Source organism: Trachypithecus francoisi, unplaced genomic scaffold (genome assembly GCF_009764315.1).
Source record: "Trachypithecus francoisi isolate TF-2019V2 unplaced genomic scaffold, Tfra_2.0 Lachesis_group9, whole genome shotgun sequence".
Taxonomy (NCBI): domain Eukaryota; kingdom Metazoa; phylum Chordata; class Mammalia; order Primates; family Cercopithecidae; genus Trachypithecus; species Trachypithecus francoisi.
In genome coordinates, this window is record NW_022681474.1 from 61,249,645 (window position 1) to 61,262,907 (window position 13,263).

Genomic DNA, 13,263 nt, shown 5'->3' on the forward strand with positions numbered 1-13,263 from the left:
AGAGATAAGGTATGTATATAACAGAAGAATATGATAAATGCCCATGGAACAGATACAACAATTACTGGGAAAGTATAGAAGCAGCAGCTATCTATTTTGGTATATTTCTACTGGAAAACATACACAGATGACTGCAAGTTGTAATTCTCTTGGAAATCATATAGATGTTATTTGAAAATTAGGATGTCTTCAATTTTAATTTATGCAGGATTCTCAATTTTAGTGCCTGTCTAGGCATTTTTGTCTCTTTATTAGGATTATGAAGGAAAATACAAATTTTGGAAGTACAAAAAATAAGTTCATATAAAAATTTTAATATCATGATACAAAATTTATGCCAGCCACCAAGTAACTAACAGCAGTCAGGCCAGGTGCGGTGCCTCATGCCTGTAATCCCAGCACTTTGGGAGGCTGAGGCGGGTGGATTACCTGAGGTCAGGAGTTTGAGACCAGCCTGGCCAACATGGTGAAACCCCGGCTCTACTAAAAATACAAAAAAATGAACCAGATGTGGTGGCACATGCCTATGATCCCAGCTACTTGGGAGGCTGAGGCAGGAGAATCACTTGAACCCAGGAGGTAGAGGTTGCAGTGAGCCAAGATCATGCCATTGCACTACAGCCTGGACGACAAGAATGAAACTCCATCTCTAAAAAAAAGTAAGAGTGAAAAAATAAAAATAACAGCAATCAGAGCTAGATTAAGACCCCTGTTGCTTATACGGTGATTTAAAGAAGTATTTCCTATTTGTCCCAGTCTGTATAGAATGTCCTGTCAGTTATGAAGTTAGTGTTCTAGTGCAAGTAGGGGGTCTCTCAAAGGTCATTCATACTTTTCTTTCAACCTGAGTGAATACATATATGAAAGAGATGAATGGCGATTGGCATTATTTGAACCTCTCACTGCTGTTTTTCTGTTTGGTCATTTGTTTTTCCAAATGGGAATATTGACAATAAATGACTTACTTTTAGGAGATCTAACAGGTTTTGAAATTCACAGTACTAAGCACTATCAAATTCAAATGCAAAGCACGGAAACGCTTTTATTTCTGAAATCTTTCCTATTATCATTCTCAAACCTGCAGTGCAATGAGGTTAGCTTTTCCTCATTACCTTTACTTTCACAGAAAGATGGGGGTTGCAGTCGTTTTTTAAGCTAGCATACCAGCTGGCTTAAAACAGAAAATTGCCCAAGTCATTCAAAAATACATGCTTATCCATGCTCCACACTGCAATACCCACTCAACCATTAGGCGGGCTCTGTTTGGGGCATTTGTAAACAGAGAGAGTGCTATAGCTTGTTCTCGAAACATAATACTGACCAGCCAGAAAATGATTTTTCACATTTATGGAAGGGATGCATTTTTACATATCATTTAAACTGTTGTTATTTTTGTCTGTCGTTTAAAAATGTATCAATAGTGATTCTGACATGCTTCTTTGTAAGGAAGTCTTTGTAAATATAATACCAGCATTAAAGTGGTAGGGCAGTGTGCATGGTGGAGATATTACATGTGTAATCATTTGCATTCTTAATGTTCCAGAACCCTGGGGTTATTAGTAAAACGATTGGAGAAAGGTGGTAAAGCTGAACATGAAAATCTTTTTCATGAGAATGATTGCATTGTCAGGATTAATGATGGCGACCTTCGAAATAGAAGATTTGAACAGTAAGTGTGTGCTCGCTGCACTTCTCTTCTTACTTGCATTAGGCACGACAGAGTGCAGTCAGTTCAAATGCTTCAAACAACATATCTGTGATCTCAGTCTGTATACTAGACAGGAATATTTTCTGCCATTAGCTTTTAAAAATTTAATCATACTCAAAGTAATTAATACCATTAGACTATATTTCAAAATGTCCTCTGATGGATATAGCCCTTCTTAAGTAGCATAGCCCCCGTTTCAGCTTTACAATTGTGCTGGTTCCTCCCCTTTTGGAAAATTGACAGTGTGCCCATTTTTATTATACTTTAATTCACCCATCTACCTTTGCAGCACACAATTTCTTTAGATACAAACAGGCAGATAAAGCTCATTTGCACCTCAGTATTGGGCTGTATTCAGATATACTTTATCTTGATTCAGGCCCTTAGTCAATGAGAAACATAAAAGTTGGCCAGTTCTTATAAAACAAGGCAGGAGCAAACAGAACTCTTAAGAACTTGGGGTCCTGACCAGGGAACCAGCATGAGAAAGAGCTGCTTCCCAGGCTGGTCGTATGGTTGCACTGTGACCCACAGCTGTCAGCATTTTGAATTATTGAGCCTGGATTGCTGTTCTTGAGATTTTTGCGTATACCAACTTAATAGATAATTAATAGTTACTTTCTATAGCCTTCTAAGTGTGCGTATGTGTATTTTAAAAATTTTAAATACACATCTAACCCAATCCAAGATTCTATATGTAATTATAAAGCTCTTTCATTGAAAACTTAAATGGAAATATTTTGTAATGTCTACAAGTTGTATTAGACAATGTCGTAAAGAGAAGGTTCCATTTGGTTTCTATTATTGAAATTATAATACCTCTGTTGTACTTAAAACATGTTTAATGGTTTACAGTTGAGAGAACAGAATTTTTTCTGTAGTTGTAGATAATTTTTCTATTTTTATTGAGACATTGAGAAATTTATATTTGAAGAAACAGCTATTCGTAGATCAGAGCTACAAGCTTGATTGATAAATGGGTTATTAGAATTTTGCTTTTCAATTTCAACAGCCTGTCAGTTCTTATTGCTTAATTAGTATACTTAATTAAGCTCATAATATCTTCTAGTCTGCCAGTCTTAATTTGCTAATTTTCTATTCTTTCTCAAACCCAGAGCACAACATATGTTTCGCCAAGCCATGCGTACACCCATCATTTGGTTCCATGTGGTTCCTGCAGCAAATAAAGAACAGTATGAACAACTATCTCAAAGTGAGAAGAACAATTACTATTCAAGCCGTTTTAGCCCTGACAGCCAGTATATTGACAACAGGAGTGTGAACAGTGCAGGGCTTCACACGGTGCAGAGAGCACCCCGACTGAACCACCCGCCTGAGCAGATAGACTCTCACTCACGACTACCTCATAGTGCACACCCCTCGGGAAAACCGCCATCCGCTCCAGCCTCAGCACCTCAGAATGTATTTAGTGCGACTGTAAGCAGTGGTTATAACACCAAAAAAATAGGCAAGAGGCTTAATATCCAGCTTAAGAAAGGTATAACCTATCTTGTTTTTGTTTTGTGGAATTTCTTTTCTTAGTAGCAACACACAAGGGTTGAAACGGAATTTATTTTAAAAGTCAACCTACTAACCCAAAGCACCCTGAGTCTTATCTCATTATTTTGTGAAAGAACTGATAGATTTTTAAAAGCTACTTACCTTTTAACATGTTTAAAATTGTATTTCTTAAATGTCTCAGGTTTATTTTGCTCTGTAGAAATTAAAATGTAAAAGTGCAGAGAATAAGGCTTTAAAATATGTGTATGAGAAGAAGATAGCAGCTACTACTGCAGTAAAATGTTTGATTGTGAATGAAAATGGCTTCAGGACATTAATATCAAACACAGAACAATAGTAAGGGTTTGACCATTTTGACTGCCCCATTTGCTGTCTAAGTCCAGCCCTCAAAGAGGACTTGAGAGTTAGTGCACATCAATCCCAGTATTTGGTGTGGGGAGGAACTGATTTGTTGGAGGCTGCCAGGAGTTTATAGTAGGTTGCTGAGAAGCCAGGCCATTGGCTCTTGTCTTTTGTTTTCTTTACTGCATTACTTCCCTTTCTTTTTTTCTTTTCTTTTCCTTTTCTCTCCTTTTTCTTTTCTCTCTCTTTGTTTCTTTTTTTTGTTTGTTTGTTTGTTTTTTGAGACAGGGCCTTGCTTTGTTGCCCAGGCTATAGTGCAGTGGCACAATCATAGCTCACTGTAGCCCACAGCACCCCACGTCAGCCTTCCAAGTGCTGGGACTAGAGGCACGTGCCACCATGCCCATCTCATTTAAAATTTAAAAATTTTTTGTAGTGATGGAGTCTTGCCATGTTGCCCAGGTTGATCTGGAACTCCTGGCCTCAAGTAGTCCTTCTACCTCGGATTCCCAAAGTGCTGGGATTATGGAGTGAGCCACCATGTCCAGGCCTGCTTCTCTTTCTTATGGTGATGTGGAAGTCATGATGGCCATTACCAATTCTTCATGCATCTTTCAGCCATTTATGTATTTTAGTACCCTTCCTGTATACAGTGGATCTCTGTGTATAGAGAGCATGTTCTTGCAGTTTGCCTTCTTCAAAGTTGAGTGCAAACTATTGGACTTGACTTTATGATTTTCACCCAGTGTTTGGTCCAGGCACCAAGATACACTTTTACTGTTCATGATCCATTTTGATATATTTTTAAATCATGTCTTTCAAAATGGTATTATTATAAAGAATATTTATTTTTATAGGCTCAACCATCAACTCTTATAGTTGGATGGAAATGATTCCAAGAGAGGTTCATTATTTCCTCAGGTCGTGTGGCTGTTGGCCACAGATTCTTACTAGAATGTTTTCCATATCCAGATATTCAGACCATTCTTCTTTCCATTTGGGGTAGCATTTACAAGGTTGTAAACGCTGAGACTGCTGTTTCCTTTCTAAATCATATTCTTTCATTGAACTTTATGTGAACCTCAAGTTTCTTTTTCTGGTTGCTGGCTTTTAAGCTCTAAATACTGGATTGACATGATCAGGAGTTGACAGCTTGCCTCCTTACAAACACAGAGGCATATCAACAGAAACCCCTTTGGCTCTGTCACTTCCTCAGTGAGAGAAATATCACATCCTCTTTCCTCCTTTTGCTCTACTTAAATGACAGGCCCTTGTTTTTAACCAAAAACATATCAAGAACCACAAATAGAGTTGTATAAAAAATAAAATCCTGCTTGAGATCTCTAGAAGGTGTAGTATTTTGCTTCACCACTGTCATAAAGATATTGGTTCATAAATATCTTTTCCTTTTTATACCGATACAGCAGTATTGATTTAGTTAATTACAGTTTTTCAAAAATTAGGATATTTGACAAATCATGATATAACATGAACTTTTTAAATGAGGTGATTTGCCACTAAAAGTACCATTGTTTTGAATACAGATTTTATTTTAATAGCATTTAATGAAAAATATGATTGCATTTACACAAGCTAATTTAGAAAGATTGTGCTTAATCACTGTAAGGAGAAACAATGGTTTTAAGTGTTTTTCAGACCTTGAGTAATCTTAATGATATAGAGTCCCATAGATCTGTCTTGATTTTTAATTTACCAACTGTGAGAGTGTATGGCAAAAAACACATGCTGCTTGTGCATGCCGCCAATACTTACAAATATTTTATATAAAAATTGTGTTTAGTATAAATGTGGGGAAGAAAGCAGATTATCTTTGATTAGGACTAAATGCATATATTTTAATAATAATGATTGTAGGAGAATTGAACAGGCTTTCCTTGTAGCTAGCAGATTTGTTCTTACCAGTTATTACATTTATTAGTGAAGTGCATTAAAAACATAGGGTGTGTCAGTGTTAAACTTCAGATTCAGTTCAAAGTGAGCTAATGTGCTTTGAGTGGCAGCAATTCTTCAAAAACTGCGATCAACTCTTAGTACAAAAAAAGATGTCAGTATAATGATTCTTTGGCCTAATTTTGGATCTATGTTATATAACATGACAACAGAATAGTCTCAGTGTACTTGCTTCCATAATTATGATTTCTTAATATTTATTGTCATTTTGGTATGCTCAAATACCCTGCTCTTTTGTAGAAATTAGCTTTTTAATAAAGTCAGAGGAGAAGGTCAGTAATCTGTTTCAGTCAGTGCAGTGTTTTGTTGGCTTTGTTAAATGAAAATTGATATCTACTTATCTTTCCTTGAAAGGTCATTGCCTGAGCTTTTAGCTTACAGATTTAGGGGTTATTGCTGATATTTTAATAGTATTGAGGTTTCTACAACAGTCAGCATTCATAGTTCAAAGAAATTAGTATTGCAAAAGGAGAGTAATTAAGAATTCTTGGCCGGGCGCGGTGGCTGGAGTCTGTAATCCCAGCACTTTGGGAGGCCGAGACAGGCGGATCACGAGGTCAGGAGATGGAGACCATCCTGGCTAACACGGTGAAACTCCGTCTCTACTAAAAGAAATACAAAAAACTAGCTGGGCGAGGTGGCGGGCGCCTGTAGTCCCAGCCACGCGGGAGGCTGAGGCAGGAGAATGGGGTAAACCCAGGAGGCGGAGCTTGCAGTGGTCCGGCCACTGCATTCCAGCCTGGGCGACAGAGTGAGACTCCGTCTCAAAAAAAAAAAAAAAAAAAGAGTTCTTTCTTAATAAATGTTATTGCAAGTCATTAGAGTTTCGTGAAAGCAGAGACATATGGAAAAATCTCCGCAGAGCAATTACAGACATTTCATATAAACAATATGCCATTCAGGTGTTCAGCATGGAAGACGTCAGAAATATTAATAGCCCAGGCACCCTAAAGTGACTTCAGACTAGAAGTAAATGAATGCTTTGTTTGATGTTGAGAATAACTATGGTAGGTTTTGCTACGGGAATAATTATGGAGTGTTTTGTTTATTTCTCCTTTAATGTTTCCTTAATCTACATTTTTATTCACCCATTTTTTTGTTCACTTATATTTTATACTTTTCATTACAGTTTTATACTGAGTGAGGTATCAGATTAATATGCTCTTTTCTAGATTTTTCAGCTTTACAGATCTCTTTATTCTTCCCATAATGAGCAAGCATTTGACTTAACAGTATTTTAACTGAAATGGAAACTAGTATCTTAAGAAGTAACATTTTAAAAAAAGCTTAGGTAGAAATCACGATTGTAAAGATTTTTTGATTCATTGGAAATGTATCATTATCTTCCCAGTTTTTCCTGGGCACATGTTGGCTTATTGCATGTTGATTCAAGTGACATATAAATGCTTTTCTGCATTGTATTGAGCATATAAGACTGCCTGTCAAGAAAGCTGCCAAGGAAATGAGAATTTAAATTCTGTGAATCATCAGAGTAATTTATAAATGCATCATTCATTTAGTACCTTTAAACATATATGATGATCCCCAGATTTGGTAGCCATGATCTGAGATGGAGTCTTCACTGAGTAATTTGCCTTTTTTGGGAGTAGGGGATGGGGAAGGAAATATACATGGTAAGATTTAGGTGAATTAGAAGTGAACTAGGCAAAGATAATATGGTTCCTGGTTTATCCTCTTAGTAAATTGCTTTGAATAATTATGATTTGGGGAGGTTCCATTACCTCTATGTAGAGAGATCTCTCATTTCACTCTTCCTTTACATCTTCCTGGACATTTTCGTCTCCCTTGCTCATACCTCCTACCCTTGAAATTTGGATGTCATTATTGCACAATAATATTTGAGTTTTGAGGTACTGTGGGTCTTTTTTTTTTTTTTTTTTTTTTTGGTGGGTCTTAACAGAAGTTTTTTTCTTTCTTCATGTAGTGAATTTCCTAGTCAAAGATTTACATTGATTTAACAACTTTTAGCAGTCATATTTGTCCTTGAGAAGATTGCTGTTTCTTCTTAGATTAATAACTGTTGATATGCAAACCATTTAAACCTTCCACAATTTAGTCTATTTTGAACAATTTCATTACAACTTTTAAAGTATTAAAAGAAATGTAGACCATTGTGAAAGTTACAAAATGTCAAGTTGAGGTTGAGTATACTAGTGCAATACACTTGTAAAATTCAAGATATCTCATTTTATTTACTTTTCTTCCCCTTCACATACCTAGGTACAGAAGGTTTGGGATTCAGCATCACTTCCAGAGATGTAACAATAGGTGGCTCAGCTCCAATCTATGTGAAGAACATCCTCCCCCGGGGAGCGGCCATTCAGGATGGCCGACTTAAGGCAGGAGACAGACTTATAGAGGTAAGCGATATCCCCAAGCAGGATGTTCCCTAATTCTGGAAATGTTCCAGTTCCAGGAGCCAACTTTTAAAAACATTTTCATACAATATGAAATTAAACCATATACATTTTAGCGGAAGTATGCGTCACAAAATGTGTTTCTGTTTTACGTTTAAATTTTCCATGTTATCTTTTATATATATTTATTTTTTAATTGTTAAAATTTTTTGTAGAGACAGTGTCTTGTTATGTTGCCCTAGCTGGTCTTGAATTGCTTGAATTGCTCGCCTCAAGTGATCCTCCTACCTCCCAGTGTGCTTGAATTACAGGTGTGAGCCATCGTGCCCAGCTCTTTTTTCCATGTTATCTGATGAGAAATAATCTTTCCATTTAGTTTTTTTTTTTTTTTTTTTTAATGAGATGGAGTCTCACTCTGTCGCCCAGGCTGAAGTGCAGTGGCACAATCTCGGCTTACTGCAGCCTCTGCCTTCTGGGTTCAAGTGATTCTCCTGCCTCAGCCTCCCTGGTAGCTGGGACTACAGGTGTACACCGCCATGCCTGGCTATTTTTTGTATTTTTCATAGAGACAGGGTTTCACCACATTGGCCAGGCTGGCCTTGAACTCCTGCCTTGGCCTCCCGAAATGCTGGGATTACAGGCATCAGCCACCATGCCCAGCCCCATTTAGTTTAGTTATAAATTTTTAGTTACTCAGACATTTGGTTTATGAGTAACATTTTGTCATATAAAATGTCTATAAGGTTACATTTCTAGATGACTTTATATTTATATCTGGCAATATGGAAACATTGTCCACTTTGTATTCGGAACAGAGACAGATGAAATAAATGAAAACAGTGTGTCTTGATAAGAGGAGCAAGGAAATCTTGAAATGGCAGCATGGAGAATAAATTGAGACATAAGAGTCAAATGTCAGGAAAGAAAAAAATCATTTTTGAAATTTTTTTCTATGTCTTATGAGTTTGGGTTCATTGGTATTTGAAGCTGCCTTGGAAATACATTAACATACAGAATTTGTGTTTGATGATTTGCACATAAAAGAGAAAACGAAAATTGAAAAATATATTTTTAACCATTTTTCTTAGTTTTTTTTTTTCAGTCTGTATTTTTATTAGCAGATATTGCATTTCCTAATTAACTAATATTCAAATATTAATGCTAAGGTAAACTTTTACCACACTATCCTTTTTTCTTATAGTTTCATATATGGTTTATATTTCTCCAGATTGAGTTTTCCTAAAGAATTTTTATAAAGTAGGGGAGGAGAGGGATACCATCCATATTTTTTTCCATGTCTACATTTGGGACCTAGGTCCTTTACATTTTATTCCCACTGTTTTGGTCCTGTGCATGGGACAATGTATGTTAAATAGGCACTGTTAGAAATGAAGTAACAGATGTTTGAGTAGAAATTATGTTTAGTGTACTGCTTCGTGAAAAAGTCACTTGTCCTGGGGGTATAAATTGAGTAGTACTTTAGCCTGTGTCTGCAGTCGTAGCTTGTTTTATTTGTAAGAGTCTTCGCTGGGACTTGAATTCAGTCCTTCTGTCTTCTAAGTCCAAAAAAATATGTCTGTCCTTTTCTGGCTCTCTCGGTCTTTCTTTCTAAAGATAATTGCTTTATTAATGAGTCACTTTTTTCTTTTATTACATAATCGCTTTACTTTCAACATATCAGAAAAACCTTTTTATTTTAAAACAATGAGAAAGACCTGCAACCTGTATGTCTTTAGAGTTAGGCTTTATTTCCATAGCTGTCATCTTTGTGTTAAAATGGAAACTTCTTTTTTGCATGTTTTAAGCCCAACCTTCTAGTATCTGCAATTGCAGCTATACACTATTGATACTTACGTGCATTTTCTCTGAGTGTCCAGATAATTAGAATCATACAGAGAAAATTTAAGTATCAAGTGACTTAATCATCTAGATTTTTTTTCACTTTCTTTTGTTTGAGTACAAATTATGTTTAGGGTCCTGCTTCCTGAAAAGGCCGCTTGTCCTGGGGGTATAAATTGAGTGGTACATTAGCCCATGTGTGTAGTCGTAGCTTGTTTTATTTTGTAAGTCTCCGCTGGGACTTGAATTCAGTCCTCCTGTCTGCAATTCCTTAATAGTAGTACCTTGAGCTATATGAGGTTGATTTTTTTTCAGAAGGGGAAATGTTCTGAAATATATTTTAGCTATAGGAAAATTTTGATACTGCAATTTAAGTTATAAACTTATTTGCCTTGGACAAAATGTCATTTTTGTCTAAAGAAAAAATTGTAGAACACCTTTTAAAGGAAACATATGCTCTCATTTCTGTGGAATATATAGTGCTTTCTGATAATGATGTTATACTTCCTGTTAGATAAAAGATTCCATAAGAACAAGTTTTTTTAAATTTTTTTCCTGCTTGAATTCTGTCATAACATTGAAAAAATTTCATGTGAAATTGCTTCCCTACTAAAAAATATTGTTTTGTAGCTGTGTTTCTTTAATGTTTACCTTTTAGAGGTAAACATTTTATTATATTTATCAGCAAAATTTCATTGAAAGTGAAAATACTGTACCAAAATATTTTTGGTGTGTTTTTATTAATCTTTATAAGAGCAACAACTTTTTATTTTGGTATAAGAAAATCTATGATGCACAAGGCTATCAAAATATCTCAGTTCTAAGCCAGTAAGTTTTGTGTTAACTTGACATTTTTGAATTATTTATTACTTGTTACTTGTCAGTGCCCTGGTGATGGTCACTTTGGGTTTAATGACAAACACTAAAAGACTCACCACTTCCTTTCTTACTTCCAGGTATCTGGTCTTAGTTTCTTTATTATTCACAAAGTCTTAGTGGTTCCCAGATCATGGCAGAATTGTGTGTGAAATGAGTTATGTTCCATAGCAGATATGGCTAGTCCTAGAGTGTGTGTATGTGTGTTTTTCCTGTTGTTTCCACAGGATTACAGCTGAAAACTTTTGTTTTGTTTTGTTTTAGGTAAATGGAGTAGATTTAGCGGGCAAATCCCAAGAGGAAGTTGTTTCCCTGTTGAGAAGCACCAAGATGGAAGGAACTGTGAGCCTTCTGGTCTTTCGCCAGGAAGACGCCTTCCACCCAAGGGAATTGGTGTGTAAATTTAGAGTAGATGAAAGATTTCTGATATGCAGCAGCCAGGGGTCTGGGTTAGTTGCCTGGTGGCAAATGTTTATGGAGACATTTTCCAAGGAGTTTCTAGATCTTACATATCTTTCAGACCTCACTGAATACAAACATTCTTTTCTCTAATACTCCCTTCGTTTCAGAAATGGATATCCTCAGTAATGAATGGAGGGGTATTTAAACATCAGACTGTAGGGATATTTTCGAGGGCATCAAATGTTCATCACTGTACACCCTCAGATGGACTGACTGAATACAGAGACGCTGATTATTTCAGAACTGTCACTCCACAGACTGTCGCTGAAAGCTTGCCATCTCCCACACTACATATGACAAATTTTCATATTTCAAATTTTCATAGTACGTGTCAGTAAGCCAAACAGATGCTTGCTTCCTTACTGTTGTGTGAAAAGGAGTACCTTTTAAAAAAATATTATTCAAAATAAAAAGCCCTAAGTGGCAATAAGCCTCATGGCTATTAATTATACAAATATAGGTCATGTTATTTAGGATGACATAAATGAAGGAAGTGAAAAGACATTTACAACTTTTGCAACGTATCTCCTTCACTTTCCATACATACATTAATACATATGAAGACTTACATGGTATTGGTGTGAATGAAATGTCTTAGATGTACATGTTCTGAGTGTTTTTCTGCAAAAGTGCTAGGTTTCATTTATATATAAAAATGACATAATTGGAGGAGTTTCCTTTGTCTTCTAATGTGGTAAGAAAGTTTTATTTCAAGTACAAGTGGTATTTTAAATATTTCAAAACAGATTCTACTTGGATCCTTTTGAAATACATCCTTTTCATCTAGCTCTTAGCTCTAAACAAAAATTAATTTGTATAATCTAGAGTGACAAGGTTTTAGGAATGAGGTTTCCAAATTTATCATATAGCCCAAATTCTCTTAAGTTCTGTCTTCAAGTATGGATGTGTTATGATAAAATTTATATTTTATTTATACATACAATAACTATATTTTATTCTCTATATAAACTATATATTTCTATAAATATTATAAATGAAAGTAAATTTTAGTCATAATATCTCATCCCCTGGTTACACACTTGTCTTAAAACTTAATGTGGATTTTGTGGAAATTTCAGACTGTGATAGGGTTGAAAAGTGAACACTTTTGTTTTAAGTAGATTTTGAATAAATTATGAAAACTTCTTTATATTTAAAAATGTTTAATGCATTATTTCTCAATTTAAATTCAGTTTTTCGTTTTCCCCCCACTGTTATCCAATTTTGAGCTTAAAATGCCACCTGATCCTAAATCTGGAGATGTCTCTATTAAATTGTAAATGAGCACTTAAAAAAAAACAACTAGCTTTCCATGTGATTTGCTGAAGCTTTAATTCTTCCTCAGTGTCTCAGAGTGCACTAGTTAGCATTATTAGATTGCCAAAGCTTAGACACTGCTCTTAAGCAGTCTTTTCCAGAGTTAGTGCCAGCATATAGCCAGCTTAGGGTTATTCAGGTTCTTCTTGTCCAATTTTGATCTTCCAGGCTTCTGTTTTTCCCTTCTGCTACCTACTGTTTTTTTTTTTTCTTGGTTATGTAATTTATTGCTTGTGAGCTTTTCATTAAGGAGTACGCCAGTAGGCCGTCAGTCTATTATGCATGTTGCAGCTGCTTTTCAAAATTTAAAAGAATAAAATCCTGAAAACTTAAAGGGAGGGGGCATTTAAAAATAATCTTTGAATCTAGTAGACATAACTATTTTCCTCTGTTTGGGGGGTCTGTGTTTAAATTCTGTGTCTAAATCTAAATACTTTTATCAATCTGTGCCTTTTTTATAAATCATCCTTGTAAGTTCCTACGCAATTAAGGCAAGTCAACATTATATGAAAAAAAATCACATTTATTTCCTGTGCAACCTTTTAAAGTGTAAAGCTGGTGGTTCAGACTGTAGTTCAAACTGTTATTATCTGGTCTAGCTATCAAATGATTCTATACCTTAAAACTTTGTTGATTGGGAAAATTTAAAAGCAAAATTAGAAACAGTGCCATGATTAGGAAGGCAGTTTGGTGAGACTTCTTTTCCTCCAAATAATAAATTCATGATGTACTATGAATGAGCAAGTAAAGATGTATATCTAGAAAAATTTCTTAGAACATACACATAAACACACATATCAGCAAAAGGTTGGAAGACAGAGCATTACATCAGCCATCATATAATTACCC

The 13,263-nt window shown here is 35.5% G+C and overlaps 1 protein-coding gene across 28 annotated transcripts in view; it reads left to right on the forward strand.

The window, feature by feature from the left end:
* Nucleotides 1–13,263, forward strand: part of PARD3 (par-3 family cell polarity regulator) — a 725,699-nt gene that overhangs the window by 448,127 nt on the left and 264,309 nt on the right. For all 28 annotated transcript variants that reach the window (XM_033209510.1, XM_033209519.1, XM_033209522.1 and 25 more), the window contains 4 exons: nucleotides 1,544–1,669; nucleotides 2,824–3,206; nucleotides 7,784–7,923; nucleotides 10,900–11,028. In XM_033209510.1, the coding sequence (XP_033065401.1) occupies nucleotides 1,544–1,669; nucleotides 2,824–3,206; nucleotides 7,784–7,923; nucleotides 10,900–11,028 (778 nt within the window). The remainder of the gene's footprint in view (nucleotides 1–1,543; nucleotides 1,670–2,823; nucleotides 3,207–7,783; nucleotides 7,924–10,899; nucleotides 11,029–13,263) is intronic.